This window comes from Tenrec ecaudatus, chromosome X (genome assembly GCF_050624435.1).
Source record: "Tenrec ecaudatus isolate mTenEca1 chromosome X, mTenEca1.hap1, whole genome shotgun sequence".
In the NCBI taxonomy this organism is placed as follows: Eukaryota; Metazoa; Chordata; class Mammalia; order Afrosoricida; family Tenrecidae; genus Tenrec; species Tenrec ecaudatus.
Genome location: NC_134548.1, coordinates 91,173,877 through 91,191,707, shown reverse-complemented (window position 1 = coordinate 91,191,707; position 17,831 = coordinate 91,173,877). Strand labels below are relative to the sequence as shown.

Sequence of the window (17,831 nt, the reverse complement as noted above, 5' to 3'; positions counted from 1 at the left end):
CCTCTCAACTAGATTGCTTTTGCTCTAATACCCACAGGATCTCTACAGTCTCCTAGATGTTGGTTTTAATTCCCTGCTTGTTCCCCTCTGTAAGGCATTATGTAAGGTTTAATTCCCTGGTTGTTCCCCTGTGTAAGGCATTGTTTGCTCACCACATCTTTTTCCTCCCCCCACCACCTTTTTCCCCCTAGACCAGAAGTTCTCAACCTGTGGGCTGTGACCCCTTTGGCAGTCAAACCATTTCACAGGGATTGCCAGATTCAATAACAGTAGCAAAATTACAGTTATGAAGTAACAACGGAAATAACACCAGAACATGAGGAACTGTATCAAAGGATCATGGCATTAGGAAGGTTGAGAACCACTGCCCTAGACACTCCGGGGCTGTTGGCCCTGTTGCTTTCTCCTCGTGCTTACTTCCCATGTCTGTCTTATGTAAGTAGGCCAACCAGCAATGTCCTAGTCCAAACAATAAGAAAACAAAAGGTTGAAAAAAGAAAAGGAGAGAAACAATCCCACCCACCCAAACCGTACATAGTTCCAGGTCTGTCTGCTGGCCTTTATGAGTCTCTCCGCCCTGGTCCTATGGGAGTTCTGGGGGCTTCCTCTCCAAGCCTGAAGTCTATTTTGAGCTGTCTTAAGGGGTTTTGTGGATTGGCTTTGCTCCAGTTGCTGATCTGTTATGCTCCCTTCTTGGTTTGTCCCACTGCAGGGCATTCAGGCCACATTATCTCCCCATTGTGTGGTATATCCCCATTATTGTCCTTTGTCACTGTACATTCCATTTGGGGCAAAACATTGAGTTGTTGGCAGTCCTGCAGTCCTCTCTGTGCCTTAGCAGCTCCATGGAGGAACATCATCCTCTGGGCTTGGTGTGCCCGTATGGAGTCGAGGCTGACTGCCCCTTTCTCTTTTTCCTTCTTGGTGTGTGTCTCTGTGGGCATGGTAATCAGCTCGTTTCCCCCGCCTGAAGATTGAGTGTTGTTCTGTGGCACACACTTCTCGGGGTGGGGGGGAGGGCAGATTGACTCTGGTTGGGGCCAGCCCTGTAGCCCAATCTTTTCATGTAGGCCTCCACGTGGTTACGTTGCCCTCCTGATTTGGTGTGTCGTGGTAGTCTGTACGCACACTTCCAATTCTCTGGAGACACAACCAATATTCTCCCCCCGGGTGTGTTAATGTCCTGTTTCTCTCATGCCAACATCTCAGTCTGCCACGCCCCCTTTTCTCCCTCCTCCTTCCAACCTTTATCCTACTTTATGTTGGATTCACATGTACCTCCTAGAGTTTGGTCTGACCTCCACCCAACTGTCTGTGCCTCCATCCATATATTGTGAGATAAGTGTCTTCTGTACCTACTGTGCTGATTATGTTTACCTCATGGAACTTATGTTATACTTGCCCTTTTGTGATTGGCTGAACTCACTTAGCACAATTTCCTCCAACTCTTCCCATGAAATGACGTGTTTCCTGTGATTGTCCATGCTTTTTAATGTTGCCAGAGTTTACTAATCCACTCATCTCTTCATGGAAATTTAGGTTGTCTCCAGCTCTTTGCAATTGTGAATTGCATTGCAATGCAATAAACATTCGCTCACAGATGACTGGTCATGTTTTAGTTCTTACTTCTTCTGGGTATTTTCCCAGTAGAGGAATAACTGGGTCATAAGGTAGGTCGATTTCCATTTTCTTTGAATTTCGCCAGGTAGCTTTCCACATTGGCTCTACGTATCTACATAGCCACCAGCAGTGGAGGAGAGTTCCTATTTCTCCACATTCTCTCCAACATTTGTTGTTCTCTGATTTTCTGATTTGGGCTAACCTCAAGAGTGTTAGATGGTATCTAATGGTTGTTTTAATTTACATTTCTCTAATGGCTAATGATCAGGAGCACTTTCTCATGTGTTTGATGGCCACATGGGTCTCCTCCCTAGAGAAATTTCTTTACAGTTCTTTTGTTTACTTCATAAGGGGGTTAACGGTTTTCCTCTTTTTGCAGGGCAGGATGGTATTATAGATTTTAGTAAATTGCTGAAAATCGTCTCCCAGTCTGTAGGTTGCCTTGTTACCCTCTTGGTGAAGTCTTTCAAGGCGCACAGGTTTTTAATTTTCATTAAATCTCATTTCTCGATTTCCAGGTCACCTGTGTGTGTACCTTACCCTTTCCTCTTGCGGGGAGCCTATGTATTCCCTGGGTCAATTATCTGAGGCTAGTCCCGTTTCCTTCCTTGATGGTCCTGATGGTTTGGTGTTTTACTTCTAGGTCTATGATCTATCTTGAGTTTGTTCTTGTGCATGGGGCAAGGAAACATCTTGTTTTATTTTTCTACATGTGGATATCCATTGTTTACAGAACCACTTGTTAAAGAGGACATCTGCCTCCCACTTAATGCTTTTGGGTTCCTTATTGAAGATCAGTTGTCTCTATGCTGATGGTTTTACTGCTGTGCTTTCTGTTCTTTTCCATTGGTCCAAGTATCTGTCATTGTGCCAGCACCATGCTGTTTTGACCACTGTGACTGTGTAGTAGGTGTTAAAATCAGGTAAAGCAAGTCCTCTGACTTTGTCCTTCTTGAGGAGTTCTTTATTAATTCTAGGCTTCTTCCCTCTCCATTGGAAATTGGTGGTCAGTTTTACCAATTTTCTGAAGAAAGGTGTTGGTATTTGAATCAGAATAGCATTAAACTTATAAAGTGCTTTGGGTAAGATTGACATCTTTACTATGTTGAGTCTTCAAATCCATGAGCATGGGATGTTCTTCCATTTGTGGAGGTCGCTTTTGGATTCCTGTATTAGGGCCTTGTAGTTTTCCTTGTAGAGGTCTTTAGGTTTTTTTGTTAAATATATTCTTACGTATTTCAATTTGTTCTTGGCTATTGTGAAGGGTACTGCCTTCTTCATCTTCTCTTCCGATGTATATAGCAAACTGGTAGGCTTCTGTTTGTTGATCTTGTATCCTGCCCTTCTTCCATATTCCTCTATTGTTGTAAGTCTTTGTGGAGCTTTTGGGATTTTCAATGTTCAGAATCATGTCATCTGCAAATAGTGAAAGTTTCATCTCCTCCTCTCTGAGTTGGATATATTTAATGTCCTTCCACTGGCTTATGTTGTTAGCTAGGAACTTCAGTATGATGTTGAATAGAAGTGGGGACTAGGGGCATTCTTTTCTTGTCCCATTTTTGCATTCAAATTCTCTACCATTGAGCTATACCCCCAACACTCTTGTCCCCTTTTTTAGTGGGATTGTTTTTGTCTTTTCTCTGTTGACTATGATGTTAGCTATTGGCTTTGCGTAGATAGCCTGTATTAGCTTGAGGAATTTTCCTTCCATTCCCATGTTCATGAGTGTCTTAATTAGGAATGGGTGTTGGATGTTGTCAAATGCTTTTTCTGCATCTTTTGATAGTATCATGTGGGTCTTATACTTTTTCTTATTAATGCGGTTGTAATATTGATGGGTTTTTGGATGTTAAACCATCCCTGCATCCCTAGGATGAATTTTACCTGATCATGGTGGGTGATATGTTTTATGTACTTTTGTATTCTATTGGCCAATATTTTGTTAAGGATTTTTGCATCTATGTTCATTAGAGATATTGGTCTGTACTTCTCTATACCTGTGGTATTCTTGTCCTATTTAGTTATCAAAGTTATACTGGCTTTGTAGAATGAATTTGGGAGTTTGCTATTCTTTTTCTATGATGTGGAATAATTTGTGGAGGATCGGTGTCAGTTCTTCCCTGAAGGCTTTGTAGACTTCCCTTGTGAAGCCGTCTCTGGTCTGGGGGCTTATTTTGGTTGGTACCTTCTTGATAACCATACCTATTTCTTACTTCGCTATGGATTTTGTTAAGGTTCTTGACCTCTCTTTGGCATAATCTTGGGAGAAATTGTTTTTCCAAGTATTTATCCATGTCTTCCTTGTTTTTGAATTCATTAGAATAGTGTCCTTCATAGTACTTTGTGATTATCCTTTTAATCTCATTGGAGACTCTTGTGATTTTCCCTGTTTCATCCCTCATCCTGGCAATTGATGTTTGCTCCTTCCTTTCCTTGGTTAGGTTCACCAGTGGTCGGTCTGTCAATTCTGTTGATCCTTTCATAGAACCAGCTTTTTGCTGCATTAATCTTTTGCATCGTTCTTTTATCTTCCCACTGGTTTAACTGCCCTGAATTGTATTATTTCTTTTCTTTTGCTATTGGAGGGCTTGTTCTGTTGACTCTGTTCTAGTTGCTGGAAGTTTTGTGATAATGTATCAGTCATAAGCCTCTCTTCTTTTTTTAGAATATATATTTATTGATATCAAGCTACCTCTGATAACTGCCTTTGAAGTATCCCATAAGTTTTGATACGTTGTATTCTTGTTCTCATTAGTTTCTAGAAACTTCCTAACATCGGGCCTTTACCCATTTATGATGCAGAAGATTGTGGATCATCCTCCAATTGTTTGCCCTTGATTTTATGGTCTTCCTTTTATTAATCCTGAACTTTATGGCATGTTGATCTGAGAAAGATATATTACACTAAGCAGCCTTCTGAAGATTTCTTTTTGTGGCATATCCGTGTCTGATACTTCTATAAGCGTCATTATCTCTGCCATTGTCTTTTTTTTCTGTTGAGAGTGTGCGCCGTGCTGATGCTTCCTTGACCCTTTTGTGCAGGTAGGCGCCATGTTTCTGGCAGACCAGGGGGCCCTGAGCTCTTTCTCTGTGTTACTGATCAGGGGGCTGCCTGTGGCCCACTACAGAGGTGGATCAGACTGCCATGTAGGCAGGGTTCCATGGAGATTCATTGGCTAACAGTGGCGAGGAGTTTCCATGACAAAAGTGGGACTGGAGCCTGTATGTATTCCCCTGAGCTGCTTTGAACTGTTCTGAGTGGTAGCGATTAGCAGTTCTTTTTCTTGTTTAGTTAATTATTTATTTAGTTTTTTAAAGGATGCCTAAATAGAAGGCAAAGGTCGGGGAGGCCTTGCTGCCACAGGAGGGGTTGCTTATTGAGGACAAAAATAACCCCACTGCCCTGGTGTCGGTGTCCCGGGAGAAGCTCCGCAGGGTGTAGGTGTCTGGCATTGGTGGGGGCAGCTGTTGCATCTGAGGGCAGGCCACTGGTATGGGACAGGCTACTACTGCTGTGGGTCGCTGGTGTGGGTGTGGAGGAGCCCTGTGTGCAATGATACGGCTGAGGGGGGGTGGCAATCTGCAGGTTTTGGCTATGTTGGGGTCTTAAGTAGTGTGTCCGGTGTCGGCTGGGAAACCATTGGACCCGAGTCGTTTATCCCCTGGGCTGTGGAGCCAGGCTGTGTGTGGAGAATGTATACTCTTCGAACTGAGGTTGCACTCCTCCCTGCTCCCTGTGGGCCTGGTATGCTAGGCAAGCACTGAGCCGTTGTGGGCAAGAGGGGCATGGGGATTGGGCTGCTGTGAGGGTAGTGTGTGTTTGCGCACCCTTGGTAGTGGCACAGGCCGCTGCCAGTAAGGAAGCTGCCTGGGCTCAGATGGGTGTGCAGGTGGGGACAGGGTGGGTAGAGGGGTCTCAGGCAATGGTGCAAGGGGGAGGGGCCCCCAGTCACAGGTCACCTAACCTGCTATAGGTAGACTGCAAGTCAGTTACTGGGACCCTGGGTGAATGGAAGAAGAGACCCGAGGCTACCACGTGGAGAGAGGGGAACTGCAGAAGGGGGCAGCTCTCCTAGGGGAGTGTGGTGAGTGGGAAACTGCTGCAAGGGAGTCCTGCTACAGCTGTGTGCATCTCAGCAAGGCAGCCAAGCAGCACCTGCCATGGCGACTAGGCCTGGGGGTGGAGTGGGGCAGTTGGCAACTGCAGCGGCAGTGACAGTGGTGCATAGGAGCAGTCCAGCCGACTAAGCCAAGATGTCCCTAGGATCATATCTTGGATCTTTGGGCAGCTCCAGCTCAGGACAGATGTGTGGGGATGTGGGGGGGCGTGCCTCGTGGCTGAGGGAGACGCCCAGGATTGTCCTAGGGGTCCTCACTCACCAGAATCCTCCCACTAGTCCTTCTGGACGCCATACGTGCCTTATGTGAAACAACTCTCAGTATGTACTGCTTACCTGGGCACCATCTTGACTTCTGTGCTGTATCTTTTGATAGCCGGCACCATCAGCTTTCTTTACCACCTTTTTGTGTATACCCATTTTGTCTTCAGTGATTGTATTGGAAAGCTGAGTATCACGGAATGCCAGGTTATTAGAACAAAGTGTTCTTGCATTGAGGGAATAATTGTGTAGAGGCCCAATGTTCATCTACTACTTTAATACTTAAGATATAAATACATGTATGTAGATGTATTTCCCTATAACTTTAGATATAACTATATCTACATATGTACATGCCTGTATTTAGAACTCTGTAAATGCCCTTTTCCTCCTGGTTCTTTCCTGTATTTTCTTTTACGTTCCTCTTGTCCCACTATCATGTTCGGCCTTCATTTGGTTTTTGGTAATTCTTTATATGTGTTTTCTGGTTGAGTCTGATGGGGTGCCATGCCCTTGCCTCAAAGTCTATTTTTGGTATTCCCCAGGGACTCCGTTGCTTTTCTCCCCTTGCTGATCAGTTGCATACCTTTAGCATTTCACCCGATGTGGTAGGGTCAGATCAAGCACACCTCCCACACTGTGCCTCCAGTGTTGTCCCTTGTAACGCTATGGGTCAGTGAGGGACATTGTGCTTCTGAGCTTTTGGGGGAGGCTGTGCCTACAGGCAAGCCTTCTCTTTGCCCTGCTCACCATTGAGCTTTTTTTTGTCTTGCCTGTCACCAGGCCTTTTCTTGGCTGTGCCTTAACCAATCAAGTGTTTGAATCTCTTCAGCTACATTGACAGGTACCCAGAGGCAACCAACTTTTGCCAATGTGCTTCTGTCCTGAGGCCTTCAGCTGCCTTTCACTCTGGGTCCAGAAGTCCACTGCAGCCATTGGACTTTGTTATGATTGTTACTTTTTCTCACCATCTTGCACCTCCAATGTTACAGTTCTTTTTCCTGTGTGTCTAGAATGTTCTGAGTGCTGAGACCCTGTGTCCAAAGGATGCAGTTCACTTTAGACGATTATTAATAGTGGTGGGATCTCTTTCAAGTTCTATGTATTTGGCCATTATTTAAGTTTATTTCTTGTCAATTTTAAGTCATAGCTTTCTCACTAGGCCATAAACTGGCCAATTTTCTTGCTAAGCCACAGTAATTTGCGTAGTAATTGACCCATGTCCTGCATGTTAATTTTATTCCATTGGTTTTATACACATCCTATTTGCAGAGTAAACTAGTCTTTTGTAAGATTGTGGCTGAACCAATCATTTTTGACAGAGTGGTAAACCCAAGGCAATAAAGGCCATATGTATATATATATATGAAAAATACATTGAATTGCATATGTCAAGGCATCTGATTTCTCTACTCTTCCTGAATTTGGGATTAATGGTCTTTAGTGACTCACCTGTACATTTTAAGTGGGGAAGAAATCACATTTTCAAACTGTTTATTTTTCTGGACTTTTTCCCAGCTAGAAAGTAAAATGATTATAGTGGAAGATTTAGATGCATTAAAATAATATGATGTATGTTCATGTCATCATCTATTCAAACTTAGAGAAAGAGGTGAAAAAAGATGATTTTCTGTTTGTTTTCATTCACATATGAAAAAATTGCTGATTATTCGAGTCATAGTAAGTATGATGACTCAGTGCAATACTGTACAGATAATCCATTTGTCCATAAGAAATGCTAAGAACATGTCTATCAGCTTGTTATCCTGTGGCGGCTTGTATGTTGCTGTGATGCTAATAGTTAGGTCACTGATATTTCAAAATACCAGCTGAGTCACCCAAAGTAAACAGCAGAGTTTCAGCAGAGTTTCCAGAATATGAACAGACTATGGGAAAGGAATAGACTGTCTGCTTCAGAAGAATTAGCCAATGAAATCCTAATGGATAGCAGTAAAGCATTGCCCCATACCAAAAAATGAAGGATTAACAGGAGAGCATTGTCAGAGCGAGTGCCATAAGATGAGCCACTCAGGTTGTATGGCACACTAAATGTGAACTGAGGAAGAGCTGCCTTCACTAGGTAGAGTCCACCAAAATGACGTGAATGGAGTAATGCCTGCAGGAATAAAGCTTCAGGGACCTTCATTTGCTGATAGGGCAAGGCTTACAATGAGAAGAAACGGCTGCAAACATCTATTAATGATTGGAACTTGGAATATACAGGCTGTGAATGTAAGAAAATTATGCCATCAAAAATGCATTGGACCACATACAGATAAATATTCTAGGTGTTAGTGAGCTAAAATGGACTGGCATTAACATGTTTGAATCAGATAGTCATATGATTTACTATGCCAAGAACGACAGCTCAAAAGGACTGGTATCACATTAATCATTATAAAAGGACTTTAAAAGTAATAATTTATAAATTATCAGGGGTTCATGAGGGAGAGAGGGAAGGATGATAGGGAGGGTGAAAATGAACTGATAACCAGGGGCTCAAGTAGAAAGAAAATGTTTTGAAAATATGTACAAATGTGCTTGATACGCTGAATGGATGTATGGACTGTGATAAGAGCTGTAATTATTAAATTATTAAAAAGACATTTCAGGATCTACCTTGATGGACAAGGCGGTCTGTGATAAAACAATAGCTCTACATTTCCAAGGGAATCCAGTCAATACAGCTGTTATTGAAATTGATGCAACAATCACTAAGACTAGCAATGCAGAAATTGAAGAATTCTACAAAAGTCTTCAGTCTGACATTGACCAAACATGTACTCAAGATGCATCTCATCTTCATTGTATCTTGGTCATTGGAATGCAGGCGTTAGAAATACAGAGGAGGGAACAGTCGTTGGAAAGTATGGCCTTGGTGATAGAATCGAAGCTGGAGATTGAATGATAGAATTTTGCAAGACCAACAACTTCACAAATAATGTTTTACAGCATAAACAGTGAATATACGTGAACTTCTCCAGATGAAATACAGATAAACCAAATTGACTACATGTGTGGGAAGAGATCCTACAGAAGCTCAATATTAGCCGAAAGGAGGCCAAGGGCTGACTGTGGAACAGATGATCAATTACTCATATGTAAGTTCAAGATAAAGTTAAAATAGTTAAAACCAGTCCACAAACCCAAAATATTCCCTCGAGGGTATCTCTCCTGGGTTTCCAGAACATCTCAAGAACCGATTTGATGCACTAAACACTATTGTAAGAAGACCTGATGAGGTGTGTGTTGATATCAAGACCATCATCCATGAAGAAAGCAAAAGGTCATTAAAAAGATAGGAACGAAATAAAATATCCAAGTGGATATTAGAAAGAGACTACAAAACTTGCTCTTGGTCTTAGAGTAGCTAAGACACATAGAAGAAATGACAAAGCTAAAGAACTGAATGGAACATTTGAAAGGAAAGCTCAAGAAGGAAAAGTAAAATATTATAATGAAATATGTAGAGTTAGCAAACGAAAAAGAAAGAACACACTCAGTATATCTTAAACTGAAAGAACTAAAGAAAAAAATTCAAGCCTTGAGTTGATATTAAAAAACTCTGTTGGCAAAATATGGAACAAACCTGGAAGCATCAAAAGAAGATGTAAAGAATACATAGAATCACTGTTCCATTATCTTTGTGAATGTTGTTATGCAAATTAACTGAATTGTTCTACAAGGCTATATGGTCCCAACCCTTCAAACCCAATAATTCAGTTTTACTTGGTGTTTGTTTTTGCCTCAGTTAGTATCCATAACTCTTCCTGCTATGTAGTATATTACATGTAGTTTATTAAATATGACTACATATGCAACATACATTAACATGTATGAATACATGTCTACAGAATACAGCTGAGCCTGCATACTCATATACATTTACATGTACCTTTTTATACACATATATGCCCACATGTCTACCTGTGCCAACAAAAATACCCAATTCACTGCCATTGAGAGTCGATTCTGACTCTTAGCGACCATATTGGACAGGGTAGAACTTACTGGCTCTGTGGGTTTCACAAGACTTAAACTCTTTACAGGAATAGGAAGCCTCAACTCTCTTCCAGGCTGACCTCATCTTTATTTCAGGGTAAACATTGGTCTTTTATTTCATACGGTTGATTATTTAAAGAAACAGAGTATTCATGGGTGATTAAAAAAAAAACAAACCAACGTCTTATATGGATGAAAGGTAACTTTCTAATGTGTAAGCACTCACCACAAGGGCTCTTCCCCCACGTAACAATAGTCATGTTTTTGCTAATTATAATTGTTGTTGCAAAATCATATTCTACAGCATTTACTGAAATTGTTTCTTATTCATATGTACTATTTAGTGCCTTCATTTACCTTTGACAGGTTGTGCAGAACTTCATCTATAGTAGCTATTAGCTTTCCCATCACCAGAAGTAACAAATGCTTACCATCTCAAAAACGATTTCCTCTCTCTCCTTCCATCCCTGTTATCTGCCAGAGAACATTTTTTCATGTGTAGGCCTGTTTATATGTGGCGTATCTTTCAGTTTGTTGTACTGTGGTGGCTTTCTTGTGCCTTGTAGGGAGTTATGCCACGAGTATTTCAAATATCAGCCAGGTCACCTGTGACTAGGAAGAAGGAATAAGTGGTCTATTTATGCTGGATTACCCAGTGAAAACTTATGCACAGCCATGAATATTATGTGAAAAGTTTTGGAGATGGAGGCCCTGACAATAATATTGAAGAAGAGCTGCTTCCTCAAAGTGGCATCAACCTTTATCAGGTGGCTAACGTAAGCTTTTTAGAACTTTATTTGCTGATGGGGCAGGACTCAAAATGAGAAGAAGCTACCACAGATACTCATTTATAATCGAAACAGGGAATAAAAAAATTATGAATTGAAGAAAATTAGAAACCATAAACATCAAATTTAGTGCATGACGATCTATATTCCTGGCATTACCGAACCAAAATGGACTAGTGTCAGCCATTTTGAATCAGAGAATTTTAAGACTTGCTGCGCTGGAATAAGAAATTCAAGGGGAATAGTGCTACTACATTCAGTGTCGAAAAAGATCCACACTGAAGTACAATGCTGTCTGTGAAAGAAACATCTATAAATTTCAAGGAAAATAATAAAGTTATGGAAATTTACTCATCAACCACTTAAGCCATTGATGAAGAAATTGAAGAATTTCACCAGTTTCTGGTGTAGAATGGTTAGCATTGTGCTGCTAACAACAAGCTCAGCAGTTCAAAACTACCAACTGCTCCTCGGGAGAAAGATAAAAAAAAAAGAATATTATACACGGACCAACCCTGGTGTCTGAGTGATTCCCAGGGCCCAGCAAAAAGGGACCAAGCTTCCAGAGCTCTGAAGACCAGGAGAAACACGCCTAAACACAGACTCATTTTCCACTCCACCTTCATGGGCCGAGCACATGACAAACAAAAGCAATATTGCTTCTCGAATCGGTTGTTTCTCTGAGACGCCCACAAGTGTATTTGGGGAAAAGCTTCGAGAGCAAGTCGCGGAGTGACTCTCCTTCTTCGAGACTGGGGAGGTCCCTGGGAAGAATCTGGATGTGGTGATGGAGGAGGCAGCGGTGCAGGCGGAGGCTGCTGTGGGGATGACTAGGAAGCTGGAGGAGTCGGAGAAGAAACGCTTGACGAAGGACACGAAGCCACTGGCTGCCCTTGGCTTGTGTCTCAGGAAAGCAGCCGGCCTCCTGTGGAGCGTGAGACCCACGGGAAAGGACCCCCAAGAAGCACAAGCAGGGGGCCCAGGAGGCCCCACAGGGAAATGGATCTGAAGACCCAGCAAACTGCTCTCCCCAAACCCAAGGAAAAGAGATCCTCTAAGGAGGATCTGGTCATCAGTGATCCAGAAGGGAACCCCCTCCCCAAGCGGAAGAAACTGGAATCTCGCCCAGAGAGGAGCCTGCGTGTGATGCTGGAGGCAGCGAAGGGCGGGAGCATCCCAAAGAAAAGGAAGCAGCTCCCAGCGAAGGGAGAGCCCGCCAGCAGTGGACCCGAGGAGGCGGCTGCTAGCAGCAAGAGCAACAGCACTCAGAAAACGGAAGCAATGATAGAACCAGCCCAGGAAGATTCCAATGGCCATCCCCTGGTGCTCCCAGCCTCTCAATAAAGAAACAACTCCACAACAGTTAAAAAAAGAGAATATTATACGCGAAGAAAGCAGGTCATTTAAAAGATAAGAAAGAATACTCCAAAGTGGATATCAGACGATATTCTGAAGCTGGCTCTTGACCATAGAGTAGCAAAACCAAATGGAGGAAATGATGGAGTAAAAGAGCTGAACAGAAAAATTCAATGGTCAGCTTAAGAAGACAAAGGAAAGCATTACAAAGAAATGTATGAAAACCATCAGGGAAGAACATATTCAGCATATTCAAGCAGAAACACCTGCAGAAAAATTAGAAACTTTGAGTTGTAAAATTGGGCAAATAGAATCGTTCAAGAAGTATTAAAATACTATGGAAGTAATATATAGAGTCACTGTACAAAAATAATTGACATTCAGCTATTTCAAGAGGAACATATCATCAAACACTGTTGATATTGAAGGAGGAAGCCCAAGCTCTTGAAGACATTAGCAAAAAGCAACACTCCAGGTCGTGATCGGGTATTGTTTGTTCTTCTAGCAGAGCACGGCGCCCTGAGTCTTCTTCACAGACACCATAATTCAAATGAATGAATTCTTGTCAGACTTCCTTATTCCTTTTATAGCTTTCACATGCATATGAAGTATGATGTTTAAAGTTTGTATCAACTAGATATTCTGGGGTGAGAATAGGGGTGGATCCCAGCCTATCAATGAGGTTGTAGCCTGAAGACACCTCCTTGGGGTGTGGTCTTTTGTAAGAGAGAGAGAGAGGAGAGAAAAGAGAAGAGGAGAGGAGAGGAGAAGCGAAGCGAAGAGAGAAGTCAAGCTCTTGTTGGCCCTTCACCCTCTGCTGAAGATGGATCCTCCATCTGGTTTGTAGGTCTTCTGCCCAGGAACCAGTAGGGAACTCACAACTGTAGATTCATCTTCAGATTCATTTGCTTCTACCTCTACCAGCCTGTACCCCTCCCATCGCCCCTTTTCTATTTTGTCATTTTTCTTCCTGTTTGTCAACTTTAGCAGCCATATGAGTCAGAGAAGCCTGACTTGAATGGACCGGACTTACCTGTTTCTACAACTGTGTGGAACCATTTGGTCTACAAATGATGTATAACCATTTCTCGATACAGATCTCTTTCTACATACAAACACACACATGCACCACTGGCTTTGCTTCTTTAGCACTCTCAACACACAAGGTGATTGAACATACCATGACTTAAGTCAGGTGTACTTAAGTCTTCAAAGTGACGTTTTTGCTCTTTAACAGTATAAAGAGATCTTGTGCAGCAGATTTGCCCAAATTGAATATGTATTTTCATTTCTTGATTGCTGCTTCCTTGATAACTTCACTATTTTCTCCATTTGTCATAAAAGTACATGTGATGCCATAATTTCACTGTTCTGCAATGCTAATTTTTTTCATCACCATAGACATAAATCTACTTCCCAGAGAATGATTCCCTCTCCCCTTCTATCCCAGCTTTACTATTTTCAACCATCTTATTTGCATGCAGAAGCTGGACAATGAAAAAGGATCATCATAGAAGAAATGACCCATTTGAATTCTGGTTTTGGAGAAGAATATTGAATATGCCATGGACTGCCAAAGAACAAACATATCTGTTTGGATACATAAATATATCTGAACAGGCAAGATCAGGCTTGTAGGATTGATGGGGTAAAGTTTTCCACTGAAAGTCTCTTAAGAATAATTCTTACTTTTGAAACCAAGCAGATATTTTGTCCTAATGGAAAAAATCCCTCATTGCAACTTTCCTGCTTTTTCCTCAACAATGTAGTTTTCAGTTTTATTAAAACTTCTTCATAGAATTGTCCTCTGAGAAAATCTCTCTCAAGATTGCACATTTGGAGTTCCTAAAAACAGTTATCATAACCTTCTGAACTGACCTCTCTGCCTGGAATGTAACAGACAAAGAAGTACCTTTAAACACCATTGTTTTGATTTGACCTTGTTTTGAAGGCATCATAAGGAGACTAACATACGCATCTTAGTGAGAGAAATTGTGCAGCTCTCTACTGATTACAGAGGCATGTTTAAGTATGTTTTGTTTAGAATTAACCTGTGCATGTATTAACTAGAACCAGTAACAACACATTCTTACTTATTGTTAGGACAGTGTTGGACTGGGAACACTTAAAGTTGCTGTAAGTCATAGCCAACCTGACAACACCTAAGTATACATCACTGTTTCCTTTGTCAGTTTAGCTAATGGCTTATCAATTGAGCTGATCTTTCAAAGAAGTAACTTGGTTTTGTTGCTTTCCTCTATTGTTTTTGTATCATCTACTATATTTCTTCTTTGGTCTTTTCTGGTTTTGCTTCTTCTTGTAGGACTGGTCCTAATTTGTTCTTTTTTTCTAGTTCCTCAACTTTAGAGTTAAGACTTGACTTGAGATCTTTCTTTTTGATGTAGGTGCATATTGCTTTGAATTTCTCAGTGGTGATTACTTTGTATTCAGTATTTTACATCGAATACTTTGAATTTTGTTTTTCTGAGATTTATTTTGTGACTTAGCTAGCCATATGAGTTATCCTTGATAATGTCCCATGTGCTATAGAGAAAATATATATTGTTCGGATTTTGAGTATAGAGTTCTATACATGTCTATGCAATTTAATCTTTTTTAATGGACATGTTTAAGCCCTCTATTTCCTTACTGATTTTTTCTGGAGGTTGTGTTCATTTTTGCGAATGGTATGTTGAAGATTCCTATTCTTATTATCTATTGTTCCTTTTGGTCTGGTCAACATTTGCTTTATATATTTTGGTGCATTGATGTTAGATGTATAAATATTCATCCTTGTTATATTTTCTTGATGGCCTGTCCCTTTTATCAGTTTATTTTTCTTTTGCACTGCTTATAATAGATAATTGGCTTAATGTCTATTTTGTCTGATAACAGTACAGTCACCTCTTCTCTTTTTTGATTACTACATCCATGGAATATTCTCTTCCATATTTTCAGTTTCTTTATGTTCTTGGACCTAAGATATGTTTCTGTAGATGGTGCCATTTTTCTTTTCTTTCTTTGGGGGGGGTACCATTTTTCTTATCAATTTTGCTCCTCTCTGATTTTTAAAAGCAGTGTAATTTACATTTAAAGTCATTATTGATAAGGAAGGTGTTACTTCTGCTATTCTGTTACTTGCCATAGAATTTCTTTGTTCCATCTTAGAATTTTATCATTATTTGTGTTATGGTATTTTCTCTTCATGAGTCTATTTGGTTTCTGCCTTCTAACAATTTGTATTTGCTCTTACAATTTGTTTTCTCTTTAATAGTTACTATAAATTTTCCATTTGAGACTGTATATTTACAATGAACTATAAGGGGGCTTCAAAACATTCAAGGAAAATGGAATGAAAAGATAATGGAAATTTTCCACAATTTTTGAAGCCTCCATATTTTTTCTTAATATCTATAATTACCATACTAACAACCTATTATATTACTTTTCAGATTGTGTGTTCTGTGTCTCTTTGGATAGCTTTCTACAATTTTTATTAGAAAATATGAAGCTAGTGACACTTAACAACTGAGTTTACCCATCTCAAGTGTCCTGCAATAGGTCTTTTCATTTACCTATACCATTACCTCAATTGGTGATCATTCCATTATTGATGTATTTATAGTTTTCCCTCAGTGTACTTCATCAGATGGTTGTCTAATGATCTTTCTTATTTATTTGAAGAACACGTTTAAGTCATTCTTGCAAGGTAGGTTTGATAGCTACAAATATCCCTCAATTTTTGCTTATCTGGGTATGTTTTTATTTCTCCCTTTGTTTTTGAACAGTAATTTTACTGTACAAGTTACTTGGTGCATAGGTATTTTTCAGATATAAAAAAAGATGTGTGTGTGTGTGTGTGTGTGCGCGCGCACGTGAACACACGCATACGTTTTACGTGGCTTCCTAACTTCCATGAGTTTTCTTTTTTAAAGGATAATTTATAAGTAAACTGCATGTTTATATTATCTATATAGGAACATGAAATAACAGTCACGTGTATGATTGGATTAAATGTAACCTTTTGTATATGGAATGGAAACTGTTTCTTAAAACAGATAAGATTGTTGAAGGGTGCAGTTATGTTTAGGGCCGAGGAATAGTGATATTTTAAGATTCGGCAGACTTGCCCAGAAGAAACACATTACAGTTATTCCTCACTAATGGACTATCTCGTTATCTGACATTTCACATTTAGTAGAATAGTGAAAAATCTAACATTTGACCAGCTTGCAAATTAGCGTGTCTCTGGCAATAATGAATGCCAAGGTCCAAGGTGAAATTAATGCTGGCTGGGATGATTAAGGCTTTCTGTCAACTTGGCTGGGCCATGGTTCTCAGTGGTATGTCTGTTATATAATGTTGACATCTCACAGTTATGTAATGATAGTTTGGTGGTTATGTCATGATATAATTTGGCATATTTATAATGAGATGATATGGGAGTTATGTAATGATGTAGCCATCTTCCATTTGGTAATCTGATGTGGTCAGCTTACATTTTGACATAAACCTGATAGTTGCATAACAACCTAGTCTTTGGAGTGTTAACTGGTTAATAAGTGAGGAGAAATGAGAAGTATTATGTAATATTAGAGTCAAGATTTGGGGCCAGATCTACTGATTTCTGAAAACTTGTGTTCTTAACCACCATGTTGGTTCTTTCTAAAATAAAAATTTCCTGCCTACCAGAAAGTCTCCAAAATGTACATAAGATATAGAATCTTAAACCTGGAAGTCTCTATTTATATTTTTCATCACAATTATTTTTCATATTCTTTTGAAACCTCAACAGATGAATATTTATAGACTAGGTCACATATGGCAGACTTATAAGAAAGATGGGATAAAGAAATAAAAATTGACATGTAAAGTTCAAGCAGCATATAAATGTTCTTTCTTGAGTACAATTATCAAAATTTGGTGTTGGTTATTATTATAATTTCTCATTAGTCAGGATTTTCATGAAGATGTTGAAGAAGCTGGTGCTTTGCAAAAAAATCATGCGTCTGTGACATCTGTGAATTACACAGAAGCTGCACATTCTGTTTATGTACCTTCAGAAGACGAGTCATTAAGCACTGTGAGCTGTGAAATACCCGCAGAACAAACTGCAAGCAGTAATCCAGAAAGTGGCCCAGAAGTAAATGATGTTGAAGCAGTAGAGGAGAAAGAAAATCATTGTCATGATAAAACTCATGTGCAGGCAACTAAAGAAAATGAAAAAAGTGAAAATGTACCTACAGCAGAAAGCAATGCAGAACAACTAAGGAAAAATACGATCACTTACTCTCAAATTGTTAAAGAAGGCAGGAGATTTAATATTGATTTGGTCTCAAAGGTAAGTACCACTTTTACCCATCCTATCTTAGAACCACACTAACTTTTAATCTATTGAAAATATGATGTGGTCCCATAAACCCAATTTCCATGTCCTTGTACAACAAACACTCTCCACTTCAGAAATGAGCTTATGAAGAAACTGTAGCCAGAAGTTTATAATTAAAATAAAATATTCTTAAGGTAGGTTAAATGCACATTAAAACTTTCAATACCATATCTTAAGCATTCTTTACTGTGTGAGCCCTTAATTTTGCTAACATGTAGGCATTCTTCTATCAAAAGAATGCTAATGAATCCTTTTTGTTAATCCATGTTTTCGCAGCCAGTCTACTAAATCAACTTG

General features: G+C 40.1%; 1 protein-coding gene across 2 annotated transcripts in view; it reads left to right on the top strand.

Moving 5' to 3' along the window:
• Positions 1-17,831, top strand: part of CHM (CHM Rab escort protein) — a 216,316-nt gene that overhangs the window by 53,819 nt on the left and 144,666 nt on the right. For both annotated transcript variants that reach the window (XM_075538794.1, XM_075538795.1), the window contains one exon: positions 17,099-17,486. In XM_075538794.1, coding sequence (XP_075394909.1) covers positions 17,099-17,486 — 388 coding nt within the window. The remainder of the gene's footprint in view (positions 1-17,098; positions 17,487-17,831) is intronic.